Source organism: Entelurus aequoreus, linkage group LG03 (assembly GCF_033978785.1).
Source record: "Entelurus aequoreus isolate RoL-2023_Sb linkage group LG03, RoL_Eaeq_v1.1, whole genome shotgun sequence".
Taxonomy (NCBI): domain Eukaryota; kingdom Metazoa; phylum Chordata; class Actinopteri; order Syngnathiformes; family Syngnathidae; genus Entelurus; species Entelurus aequoreus.
In genome coordinates, this window is record NC_084733.1 from 18,038,471 (window position 1) to 18,052,063 (window position 13,593).

At 38.3% G+C, this 13,593-nt stretch overlaps 1 protein-coding gene across 5 annotated transcripts in view; it reads left to right on the forward strand.

The window, feature by feature from the left end:
• The first annotated feature begins 2,022 nt into the window (after positions 1–2,022).
• The window catches only part of fermt2 (FERM domain containing kindlin 2), a 74,146-nt gene continuing 62,575 nt past the window's right edge, over positions 2,023–13,593 (forward strand). For 4 of the 5 annotated variants that reach the window (XM_062041406.1, XM_062041408.1, XM_062041409.1 and 1 more), the window contains exons 1-2: positions 2,023–2,381; positions 6,720–6,877. In XM_062041406.1, coding sequence (XP_061897390.1) covers positions 6,721–6,877 — 157 coding nt within the window. In that variant the 5' untranslated portion in view covers positions 2,023–2,381; position 6,720. The remainder of the gene's footprint in view (positions 2,382–6,719; positions 6,878–13,593) is intronic. The other variant, XM_062041407.1, reaches the window with a different exon arrangement.

The following is a 13,593-nucleotide window of genomic DNA, read 5'->3' on the forward strand; positions in this document are numbered from 1 at the left end:
CAAAAAGTGACATAACTGTAAAAGTGTTACAAGGGTGTGGAGATGTCCCCATTCTCTATAAAAGAGAGCAAATTTGGTAGAGAGTACAAAAGCCCTTAAATTGATATCCTTGTTAAAAACATTTAAAGTGATTTAGGTAGCCCTTTTTGTCTTTTTAAAATTTTTTTTTTTTTTCTTTCTAATTTTTTAGTATTATTACTCTATCTGTATTTGCTTTTGTTTTCTTTCCTTGATGTTGAAAGTGCCTTGACTTTTGTGTGAATTATAAATGCATGTTTGTTGTTCAACAAAAAAAAAAAAAAAAAAAAAAAAAAAAAGTGTTGTTTGAATGAAACTTTATTGCCCTGTTTATAATCACATAAAGTGACATAAGTGTAGTTTTAATGAAACTTTATTGCACTGTTTATAATCACATAAAGTGGTATACCTGTAAAAGTGTAGTTTGAATGAAACTTAATGAACTGTTTATAATCACATAAAGTGACATACCTGTAAAAGTGTAGTTTGAATGCAACTTTATTGCTCTGTTTATAATTACAAAAAGCATACTTGCCAACCCTCCCGTTTTTAGCGGGAGAATCCCGATATTCAGCGCCTCTCCCGACAACCTCCCGGCAGAGATTTTCTCCCGACAAACTCCCACGCCCCCTCCAGCTCAATGCGGACCTGAGACTGAGTGGGGACAGCCTGTTCTCACGTCCGCTTTCCCACAAAATAAACAGCTTGCCTGCCCAAAGACGTCATAACATCTAGGGCTTTTATAGAGTGCACAACTGCGCACACAACAAGGAGACGAAGCAGAAGAACGAGGAAATTACAGACATGGCGCCCGAAATGATATACTCATCATGAACGGAGAAGTTAAACAGGACAATACTGCCATCTAATGGATAGCCACTGGAACACTGAAATTCAAGTATTTTTTTTTTTTTCTATGTAAATAAAATAAAAAAATAAAAAAAGATATATAGCTAGAATTCACTGAAAGTCAAGTATTTCATATATATATATATATATATATATATATATATATATATATATATATATATATATATATATATATATATATATATATATATATATATGAAATATATATGAAATCCTCGAGTTGGTGAATTCTAGCTGTAAATAACCACGCCCCCAACCACGCCCCCCCCACCCCCGACCACCTCCCGATATTGGAGGTCTCAAGGTTGGCAATTATGACAAAAAGTGACATACCTGTAAAAGTGTTACAAGGGTGTGGAGATGTCCCCATTCTCTATAGAAGAGAGCAAATTTGGTAGAGTACAAAAGCCCTTAAATTGATATCCTTGTTTAAAACATTTAAAGTGATTTAGGTAGCCCTTTTTGTCTTTTTTTCCCCATATTTTTTTAGTATTATTAGTTTGAATTAATCTTTATTGCACTGTTTATAATCACATAAAGTGACATACCTGTAAAAGTGTAGTATGAATGAAACTTTATTGCTCTGTTTATAATCACATAAAGTGACATACCTGTAAAAGTGTTTCAAGGGTGTGGAGATGTCCCCATTCTCTATAGAAGAGAGCACATTTGGTAGAGAGTACAAAAGCCCTTAAATTGATATTCTTGTTAAAAACATTTAAAGTGATTTAGGTAGACCTTTTTGTCTTTTTAAAAAATATATATATATATATTTTTTCCCCCCACATTTTTTAGTATTATTACTCTATCTGTATTTGCTTTTGTTTTCTTTCCTTGATGTTGAAAGTGCCTTGACTTTTGTGTGAATTTTAAATGCATGTTTGTTGTTAAAAAAAAAAAGAAAAAAAAAAGGTGTAGTTTCAATGAAACTTTATTGCACTGTTTATAATCACATACAGCGACATACCTGTAAAAATGTAGTTTGAATAAAACTTTATTGCACTGTTTATAATCACATAAAGCGACATAAGTGTAGTTTGAATGAAACTTTATTGCACTGTTTATAATCACATAAAGCGACGTACCTGTAAAAGTGTAATTTGAATACAACTTTATTGTCCCGGTGCCAATCACACTCAGGAGCTTGTGCCACACCAGGGCTGACCGCACCAGTGGGCGACCATGGCTTGGGAAGCTCCCTCCTGTCCGAAAGGAAAAGTGGGACTGGAGCAGTGACGTGATCCTCTCTCTGCTGGAAAGAGAGAGGAAGAGGGAGGGAGGAAGAGAGGACGGCTGGACTCCATTAAAACCAAGCCTGCTAGGAAAACTGCTCGGGATTTCTCCGCTCCTTCGGCGAGTTGCTCTCTATTTTTACACCGCAACCTAAAAAAACCCCCCACATTTCCTACATGATTTAAATAAGCGGTAACCTGTTTTTTTTTTAAAAATCGCGTCGAACGTTTAAGTGGATCTTTTTGTTGCCTTTTGTGAAGGTGAGTGTTCACGTTTATTTGAAAAGAAAATACTTTTTAAAAAAAGTGCTAGCTTGCTGCGCTAGCCTCCTAGCCGCTAGCATGACAGAACTTTTAATTTCAGCCATTTTGTTCGCTCTTTAATTCACCCTTTAAGTTGCTTCTTTAAAAAAAAAAGAGTACGCATGGAGGGCAGCAACTGCTTACATAATTAGCCTGGCTGCTCGGCGTGTCCCTGAGTCGGAGACCGTTATTTTTCCAACAGGTGAAACAAGTCCTCCACAGGTAACTCAGGTCCCGACCAACCTTTTTTTCGTACCCAAAATCAGTGCTCCTTTTTCGGCCATGTTTTTGTCAAGTGAAGCCCCGCCGGTACAGTTCCCTCCGGGCAGTCCCAACACACACAAAGTGACAGATTGACTCGTTAATGGAATGGAAAAACCCCCACAAAAAACTCTTATTCTTTTAGCAGTGATTTTGGAATGGATAGTTGGCCATTTTTATCAACTTGACGAGTTTTTTTAGCATAGTTTAGTGGAGGGATACCCAAACTGGGGCCCGTGGGCCAAATTTGGCCTGTCGTGTCATTTAGTTTGGTCCCCTACCAAATTATTGATTGATTGATTGAAACTTTTATTAGTAGATCGCACAGTACAGTACATATTCCGTACAATTGACCACTAAATGGTAACACCCGAATAAGTTTTTCAACTTGTCAATTCATGGTACAAATATATACTATCAGCATAATACAGTCATCACACAAGTTAAACATCAGAGTATATACATTGATTTATTTACATTATTTACAATCCGGGGAGTGGGATGTGGAGGGGGTTGGGACGGAAGGGTTAGGTTGGGTATATACATACTGAATTCTTTCAAGTTGCACAATCATTGATGGCATGTCCGCTAACCACTGTGCCGCGACACACTAGTGTGCCTAGAAATACAGTCTGGTGTGCTGTGGGAGATTATGTAATTTCACCTAATTGGGTGAGAAATATTTTTTTGCACACAAGTAATTATAATCCGTAAATAATGTGCCGTTGTTGAGTGTCTGTACTGTCTAGAGCAGTGTTTTTCAACTTTTTTTTGGAGCCAAGGCACATTTTTGTTCATTGAAAAAATGCTGAGGCACACCATCAGCAGAAAACTTTAAAAATGTAAACTCTGTAGTTGATATCGACAGTAAAAAGTAATTGTTGCAATTGTTGGATATGAATTCAAACCATAACCATCCATGTATCACTAGAACTCTTGTCTGAAAGTAAGTGTCACGACCTGTCACATCACGCCGTGATTTATTTGGAGTTTTTTGGTGTTTTCCTGTGTGTAGTGTCTTGCGCTCCAATACTGGTGGCTTTTCCTTTTACATTTTTGTTCATTGAAAAAATGCGGAGGCACACCACCAGCAGAAAACATTAAAAATGTAAACTCGGTAGTAGATATCGACAGTAAAAAGTCATTGTTGCAATTGTTGGATATGAATTCAAACCATAACCATCCATGCATCACTATAGCTCTTATCTCAAAGTAAGTGTCACGACCTGTCACATCACGCCGTGACTTATTTGGAGTTTTTTGGTGGCTTCCTGTGTGTAGTGTTGTCTTCCGCTCCTGTATTGGTGGCTTTTCCTGTTTTGTTGGTATTTTCCTGTAGCAGTTTCATGTCTTCCTTTTGAGCGCTATTCCCCGCACCTGCTTTGTTTTAGCGATCAAGATTATTTCAGTGGTGCGGACGCTATCCTTCTTTGTGTGGAAATTGTTGATTGTCATGTCATGCTCCACACGCTGTAAGTCTTTGCTGTCGTCCAGCATTCTGTTTTTGTTTACTTTGTAGCAAGTTCAGTTTTAGTTTCGTTTTGCATAGCCATCCCTAAGCTACAATGCCTTTTTTAGGGGCACTCGCCTTTTGTTTATTTTTGGTTTAAGCATTAGAAACGACGTTTACAAAGCAATTAGCTACCTGCTTCCACCTACTGATATGGAAGAGTATAACATGGTTACTTTGCAGAGCTCTAGACAGCACAGACACTCAACAACGACACTTTATTTGCAGATTATAACTACTGGTTTGCATAAAATATTTTTAACCCAAATAGGTGAAATTACATAATCTCCCATGGCACACAAGACTGTATCTCACGACACAGTAGTTGAAAAACACTGGTCTAGAGCTCGGCAGAGTAACCATGTTATACTCTTCAATATCAGTAGGTGGCAGCAGGTAGCTAATTGCTTTGTAGATGTCGGGAACACATCGTGTCATGTTCACAATATGCAGACGACAGCGGGAGGCAGCGTGCAGGTAATAAGGTATCTAATGCTTAAACCAACAATAAACAAAAGGCAAGTGCCGCTAAGAAAAGGCATTGAAGCTTAGGCATGGCTATGTAAAACGAAACTAAAACTGAACTGGCTGCAAAGTAAACAAAACAGAAAATGCTGGACGACAGCAAAGACTTACAGTGTGTGGAGCAGAGACGACGTCCACAAAGTACATCCGTACATGACATGACAATCATCAATGTCCCCATAAAGAAGGAAAGCGTCCGCACAACTCAAATAGTCTTGATTGCTAAAACAAAGAAGGTGTGGAGAATAGCGCTCAAGGAAGACATGAAACTGCGACAGGAAAATACCAACAAAACAGGAAAAGCCACCAAAATAGGAGCGCAAGACAAGGACTAGAACACTACACACAGGAAAACACCAAAAATCTAAAAATAAGTCACGACGTGATGTGAGCTGTCGTGACAGTACACTTACTTTGAGACAAGAGCTATATTGATGCATGCTTGGTTAAGGTTTAAATTCATATCCAACAATTGCGAGAACGACTTTCATTTTTTAATGATTTCTGCTTGTGGTGTGCCTCAGAATTTTTTCTATGAAAAAAATTTGCCTTGGCTCAAAAAAGGTTGGAAAAACACTGCGCTAAGCTTCACTGTAAAAAAGTCAGTAGATTTTACTCTTAAAAACCTGGCATCTTAGTCGCCAGAAACGTACCCTAAAATCATCAGTGGTACCATTTTTCCATTTGCAGTAATGCACTGTAAAAACAGGGAATGTAGATTTTACGGTAAAAAGTTAGCAGCTCAGTTGCCAGAGTTTTAACTTAAAAACAACAGTGGTACAGTTTTTCAATTCATAACATTGCACTGTAATAAAATGGACATAGATTTTACTGTAAAATCAAACAGCTCTGTCACTAGAATTTTAACGTAAAAAACACCACTTGTACAGTTTTTCAATTTGCAGTAATTGTGTAAAAAATATTTTGCAGTAAAATTCTGGTGAGTGAGTTGTTTTTAATCGCAGTAACTAGTTACATTTGAATTTAAGAATCCCTGCTCTACGTTAAAGTTGTGACTTTTTGACGCTCTCCAGAAAAGGTTGTGCATGCTTTGCCCGCGTCCTGTAATGAAAACCTAAACTCTTCGAATTTTGACTTCCCCCATATATCTAATCTGTCTGAGTAAAGTTTAAAGGGATCAGATGACATATCTAGGAGGACCTGGTGACAGAAAAACACCTGGAAATGGCGAAAATCTGCAGAAAATGACCATTTTGAATGTTTTGAGGTTAAAAATGTACATAAAAGCTGCAGAGTTGTATTTAAATGAAACTAGGCGCACGGCAGTGTGACAATCTTTCTACCTAACATTTACAGTATATACTCGTGATGCTGTTGCGTGGTATAAATCATTATTTGGCCCGCGGACCATTGACACATTTGACCCTTGGAGGCACCCCTGGTTTAGTGCAAACCTAACATTGAACATACACACAAGCCGAGTGGGTAAAGTGTTATACTAATTTAAACAAATAAGTTAGTGTAAAAAAGACTAAAATGTAAAAAAAAAAAAAAAAAATCCTATAATTACAAAACCTACAAGATCTTATCACAGCTTTCTTAGACAAAAGTAGGTACGGTAACTAACCAATCTAATAAGCTATTAATTGTGTATTTTTTTTGAGGTTGTAGAGCTGCCTGACATCATACCGAGAAGTCTCTCTAATATTTTGTATGAAAGTCTCGATGTGAGTCTTATATTGTAGAATAGCCAAAGGTTTGAGACCCAAAAAGGGTAGTTGGACCATTTTTATTGGGCTGCCAATTGTTAAATTATACTATTGCCAAACTGCTAGTCAAAGATCTCCTATATGACAGGAACACCACTGTTTTTCAGGATGTCCTGCAGACACACAAGTCAAAGATCCCTCTATAGGAGGAGCACTCTACTGTAATTAAGGTCTTACTGCCAACACGACAGGACGGATTTTGATCGTAACCAGGATTCACCGTGGCGATAGTTCAGTCATTAAAAGCTGTCTTGTGTGTTTTTTTGACAGGATGGCGCTGGATGGGATACGGATGCCTGACGGCTGCTACGCCGACGGGACGTGGGAGCTGAAGATGCACGTTACCGACCTCCACAGAGACGTGTCGCTCAGGGTCACCGGGGAGATCCACATAGGCGGAGTCATGCTCAAGCTCGTTGAGAAACTAGGTGAGCCTGCATGCCCGTAAAAGCTGGCTTATTTTCGGCGTCGTTCTGTAAGCGGCACACCACGTCTGTGCAAAGGTATTCCAAAATCCCGGGACTAGAATGTGAAACTGAACACCTCACTTCTCCCGCCGTGTTGTGTTGAAAGCAATTGTCCCTGTCCAAAACATGCCATACTTTTTACGTCCCCAGATTGCGGGATGTCCTGTTGCTGTGTGAAAGTGCTAACAGTCGCAACAGGATCTATTTTATTTCTGTAAAGAAAGCACACGTCAATTAACACCTGTTTTAGTGCCATGGCTGTGATGTGACTATCTTGCAGTATTTATTTGTGAAAGGGGCTTTTATTGATTAATGTGTGCACTTAATTAAGGGTTGAAATAATTTTGTTGATCAATTTTGTGGAAATAAATAATGATAAATTATTGGACTTAATAATATTTTTTGCTAAATATTTTAGGTTTCGGTTTATAAAAATTCAGAAGAACAGGAGCAGTCAGTCTAGCAAATGTCAACACAGTTGAGATGCTGAAGAGATACAACCAACCCCCTAACTTTGCCAGATGTAAAACACAATTGAGATTCTAACAACGTGCTAACTTTTGCTAAATGTAAAACAGACCATTTATATATTGATATGGTAACAACGTGTTAACTTTGCCAAATGTAAAACACAGTTGAGATGATAAAGAGATGCAAATAACATGCTAACTTTACTAAATGTAAAACAAAGTTCAGATGATGAAGAGATGCTAACAGCATGCTAACTTTGCCAAAAGGAAAAACACAGTTGAGATGATGAAGAGACGCTAACAAGCAGATTTGAGCTAAATTAATCTGCTGTGTTGCGGCAACCGGCAAAAATAGAAGCCGTGAGTATATTTAGCGCAGGGATGGCGGTAGAAACGGAAACATAGACTTGAATAAAAACGGAAAGAGTTCCCCGCCGTGGCGATGACGTTCCACAGCCATTTGCATCCTGGGGAAATCAATGGTAACAATGTGCGAACTTTGGTAAATGTAAACACAGTTCAGGTAATGAACAGATGCTAACAAAGTGCTAACGGTGTGGCTCGGTTGGTAGAGCGGCCGTGCCAGCAACCTGAGGGTGCCTGGTACGATCCGCTGGCTTCCGCTCCTAATGGGCCGTGGTTAGGGCCTTGCATGGCAGCTCCCGCCATCAGTGTGTGTGAATGTGGAAATAGTGTCAAAACGCTTTGAGTACCTTGAAGTAGGGCTGGGCGATATGGCCTTTTATTAATATCTCGATATTTTTAGGCCATGTCACGATACACGATATATATCTCGATATTTTGCCTTAGTCTTGAATTAACACTTGATGCATATAATCACAGCAGTATGATGATTCTGTGTCTACATTAAAACATTCTTGTTCACACTGCATTAATATATGCTCATTTTAAACTTTCATGCAGAGAGGGAAATCACAACTAAGTCAATTTACCAAAACTGTATTTATTAAACAGTTATTAAGCAGTGGCACAAACATTCATGTCATTTCAAAACAGAAAGTGCAAGATTGTCAGAGACATTTTAAAACAAGCTATGAGTGCACTTTTGTGCATGATGTCACTAAGATGACATATAAAAACAACACTAAATTAAAGTGCAATTTTTGTTCAGAACGCCACTACAATAGTTTAAAACAAATAAAGTGCACTTTTGTGCATGATGTCACACAAGATATTTCAATAACTGTCAAATAAAAATTAGCTGCATAATAGAAAATCAAATAGTGTATGTTCTTCGTTATGTGGTAGGTTCCTGCGGACGTCTCCTTCTGTTTTTGACCATTTTTTTCATACCGTGTTAATGTGGAAATGGTTGCTTCGGCATTTTGTGGGTGTGGCACCGGCCGGAGATGTTGACATGCAGAGTTTCAAGCACTCTTCATTCTCTAGCGGGTGACTTTTAAAATGATGCTACACATTAGCAGTAATGCGACTTTTTGTAGCAACACTTTTGCTCCACACTTGACATATTACTGTTGTCTGTTCAACATATTCCTGTTTGAAGCCAAACCACCGCCACACGATGGACCCCCTGCTGTTTTTCTTGAGAATTAATTCTTCTTCCTTAATTTGTTACCAGATTTGCACCTTCTCTCTCTCGTATTACCACTCGCACCGCACCGCTAGCATCACAGCTAACGTTACCCATTCCGCTAACCTCTCTGCTCCGTGAGGGCGTGTGACGTTGCACGCACTACAGTATGTGACGTATGTAAGAAGGTGCACTTGTTTTATGTCTCTGTGAGAAGGAGAGACAAGAAAGAGTGAGAAACGCCTGTAGTGTAATGCCCGCAGCCAAAAGCAACTTCGTGAGAACGTATACTCGAATATCACGATATAGTCATTTTCTATATCGCACAGAGACAAACCCGCGATATATCGAGTATATCGATATATCGCCCAACCCTACCTTGAAGGTAGAAAAGCGCTACACAAGTATAAACACAAGTATAACCCATTTACCATTTGCTAACTTTGCAGAATGTAAACACAGTTGAGATGATGATGAGATGCTGACAACTTATTAACTTTCCTTAATGTGGAACAAAGTTGAGATGCTAAAAACATGCTAACTTTGCTGGATGTAAACAGTTGATATGATGAAGAGATGCTAACAACGTGCTAACTTTGCTGGATGTAAACAGTTGATATGATGAAGAGATGCTAACAACGTGCTAACTTTGCTGAATGTAAACAGATGAGATGATGAAAAGATGTTAACAATGTGCTAACTTTGCTGAATGTAAACAGTTGAGATGATGGCGATGTTAACAATGTGCTAACTCTGCTGAATGTAAACACAGTTAAGATGATGAAAAGATGCTGACAACTTGTTAATTTTTCCAGATGTAAAATATAGTTGAGATGAAGAAATGTCAACAATGTTCTAACGTTGCAAGTCTGCCAAAATTCACTACACATTTGACTATACTGTAGGGATAAATACTCAGAACTCCTGCTTTATTGCTGACACAGAGTAGGTCTGGTTGGTTGTAGCTCCATTTGCAGCACAGCAGTTGTCATGTTGTACTTGATAGAGCAAACTAGTTGAATCAATGTAGACTTGAAACCTGTATGTGTTTAGTTAATTGTAAAAATGTGGTAAGATACGTGCACTGAGAAAGAAACCATGGATTAGCTCCTCTATCACCTACTGTTCTGCTACTTGACAAATTTGACCTACCAACATGCATAAGAGTCCTCTGTTCTAGCCCCTTGAACACTGCCTTGTTTCACGAGGGCCACAGAGAAAAGATCTATGTGGGTTTTTCTTTTGGGTGGGTGTGGAGTGGAGTGACAGTATGTTGTGTGTCGATGGCCGCTCAAATGCTCGACATTCCTGCAGCAGTGTGAAACAGTTCCCGTTTTTAGCTCTCCTGTTGGAGCACCTCATAATTGAGGCCTTTGTTCGCTGTGTCCTTCGATTGCTTTGGAGCATCTCGGCTGGACAAGTGCAGTGTTTCATTCACTGGTCCTCTCAAAGCATTTCCTTATCCAGTGGAGGACTTTAACTTATGTAGACTTTCACAAAGTTGGGATCCCCTTCCCCTATTGAAAGAAATGCTAAATTCCTTAGCATCCGAGCACTCGTTTCCCTTCTCAAGCTTTGACGTGTGGATGAATGAATGAACGAGGGCTTCCGATCCAACTGACAAACAAAAACGATACAAACTGATGAGATGGTTGAGTTCGCATCTACGTGGTAGCGCTTTTTCACTTACTCGCATAGGATTTATTCGCTATTGATTTGTACTGGAACACGAACAAATTGATACAAGACGACCAGGCAACTTGGCATTAAATTGCAGTAGTGAAAGTGTTGCAAAAGAAGGTGGGCCTGTTTTATGTCACTGCCACCTCCCTACTACCCTCGGGCAACAAACCATTTTGCATTTTAAATTTAACCTGTCCACAACATGACTTTTTTCATTGCCACGTCCTGCTGACAAAGGATTGCCACAGAGGGTAGAAAATACTAATTTACCAAATACCTTTGACATATTTTTTTACTTCTGGGCCCATTTTTCATTACAATGTACAACTATTATTAGTTCACACACATCCTTGGTCATATATTTGCTATCCCTGCTTAACTTTACTTGTTATTGATGTGTTTTCAGTGTCAGATTTCTGTGTCTTTGTATGTAATGACACAGATAAACAAACTTGCACTGAGCCTAGTCTATAAAATCCGCTACACCTCCCTGATAACGAAGTACATGTCAAACTACTTCCATAACGTAAATGACCGCCATAACTACAACACCAGGGGGAGCTCCACAAACCACATTAAACCCAGATTCCGATCTAACAAAGGTCTTAACTCATTCTCCTTCTATGCCACATCAATATGGAATGCACTCCCAACAGGTGTAAAAGAAAGTGCATCTTTATCCTCCTTCAAAACACCTCCATTCAACTCCAACCCTTGACTAACACCCTCCCCCCTCCACATCCCACCTCCCCGGATTGTATATAATCAAATGTAAATAATCAAATGTATATACTTGTTCTTATGCTTTCTGAACTTACTATGTTCACTGCTCGCTGTACATATCCTACGAAGTCAGACCTACACTGTTACAATGTCCATTTCTCAGATGATGTTGATGACTGAAGTGCTGATATCAACCAAACCAAACCCCCCCCCCCCCCAACCCAACCCACCCCTCCCCCCTCCACATCCCATCCCACGGATTGTAAATAATGTAGATAATTCAATGTATATACTCTGATGATTAACTTGTGTGATGACTGTATTATGCTGATAGTATATATTTGTACCATGAATTGATTTACGTGGACCCCGACTTAAACAAGTTGAAAAACGTATTCATGTGTTACCATTTAGTGGTCAGTTGTACGGAATATGTACTGTACTGTGCAATCTACTAATAAAAGTTTCAATCAATCAATCAATCAATCAAACAAACGCACTATCATCCTTAGCTCTGTATACATAGCAGTTTTCTACCCCATTGTCTCCACTTTCCTGCCCTCAGTCTCCTACTGGATAAAATGTGTTTCTCAAAGTCCGGTGTATATTCTCGCGGTACGTAACTTGCGTAAGCGACGCCGTCTTGCCCCCTACCTCTGCGAACCTTCCCGCAAGCCTTGTGTGCACCTCCCAAAATACTGGCGACACAGAACGCAGAACTGTGATTGTTCAGCTTTTGAGGAGGAAGGTCCCCGAGAGCAGACTTTGGTTGAAATGCACACATTTTTGTATGAAATAAAGCAACAGTGATTATCAATCAATCAATCAATGTTTATTTATATAGCCCTAAATCACTAGTGTCTCAAAGGGCTGTACAAGCCACAACGACATCCTCGGTGTCGAGTGGGTCTGACATAATATTGTGAAAGTAAACATTTGCATTAAAACAGATTTTGTGTACTTAATATGTACTTAATATCTCTGTGTGCTCTAAAAATAATTACTGATTGTGTAGTTTTTCAGCTTATTTGTGTTGTTGCGTCCAGAAGTAGTGATGTGCGGATCGATACTGAAATATTGATACCGCCGATACCAGATCTTTCTGCTCTAATATTGAATCTTAAATAAAAATATCGATACTTTAGTTATTTGAGAAAATGTGTATCATTGACAGGAACACAGTGTAAAAAAGTAACTAAATTTGTGAATGAGGCAATGTGTCAATGTCAGGTGCTTTTGTTTCTAACATGTTCAGTATTTTAACGTTAACATTTTCATATAACTGAATTGTGACTGACTTTTTATTCTGATAGTAGTTCTTATTAGTTCATTTATTTTAATGCTTTTATTATATTACTTATTTCCTTTCGTTATGGTTGGAAACACCATTTTCGTGTACTTTGTAGGATTTTTGTCCTGTTTTTTCTGTTGAATTAGCTTTGCTATTTTGTTATTTACACCACTACCTCAATATACTTTCATGTTTGAAATAAATAAATATGTATAAAATGATTAATAGCAATAATAAATAATATATGATAATAAAGAAATAATAATACATACTATATATAAAATAATAACAATAAATGCATAAATGTATTCTTTATGCTATGTTATTAATAGAAATACACAACTTTTTACATTTTAGCAGACACAGTAAGTACATTTGCAGAAAGTATTGGATCGGTATCACTGATACCAGCCTGAATTTTACTTGGTATCGCACATCACTATCCAGAAGAAGTCACAAAGTATGACACTTTAACTTTTATTGCCAAACATCAATCACACATGACCATACACTTTGACACCAGCATGTCACTACAATAGTTATTTAACAGTTTTATTTATTTTTTATTGTATAGCTTTCAGCTGAATTAACACGGTTGAATAGTGTTGTAATTAAAAATAACGTCCTCTGCCGCGACCCGTTCAGAAGTTGCACAGTCCATCTTCACAAACTTATTTTCCTCTGGTTTATGAGTAAATCGTCCATTAAAAGTAAACTGATTAGTTCCAGTGTAGACAAATATGTCGATGTTGTAGTTGTCATCACTCTTTACAAGAAGGGAAATATCTAGTCAACAACAGCTGTAGTTGCTCTTTTAGGACACACCCTTAGTGTTTTGGAAGTGAATTACAAGTCTGGTGCCACCCCTAAGGAGTATATTCCAGCCTTTACTCTCAATTGCCTCCATTGTTCCAACCTATGCCTTCAAAGCAGTATGATTTTTACTGGTACTATTTTG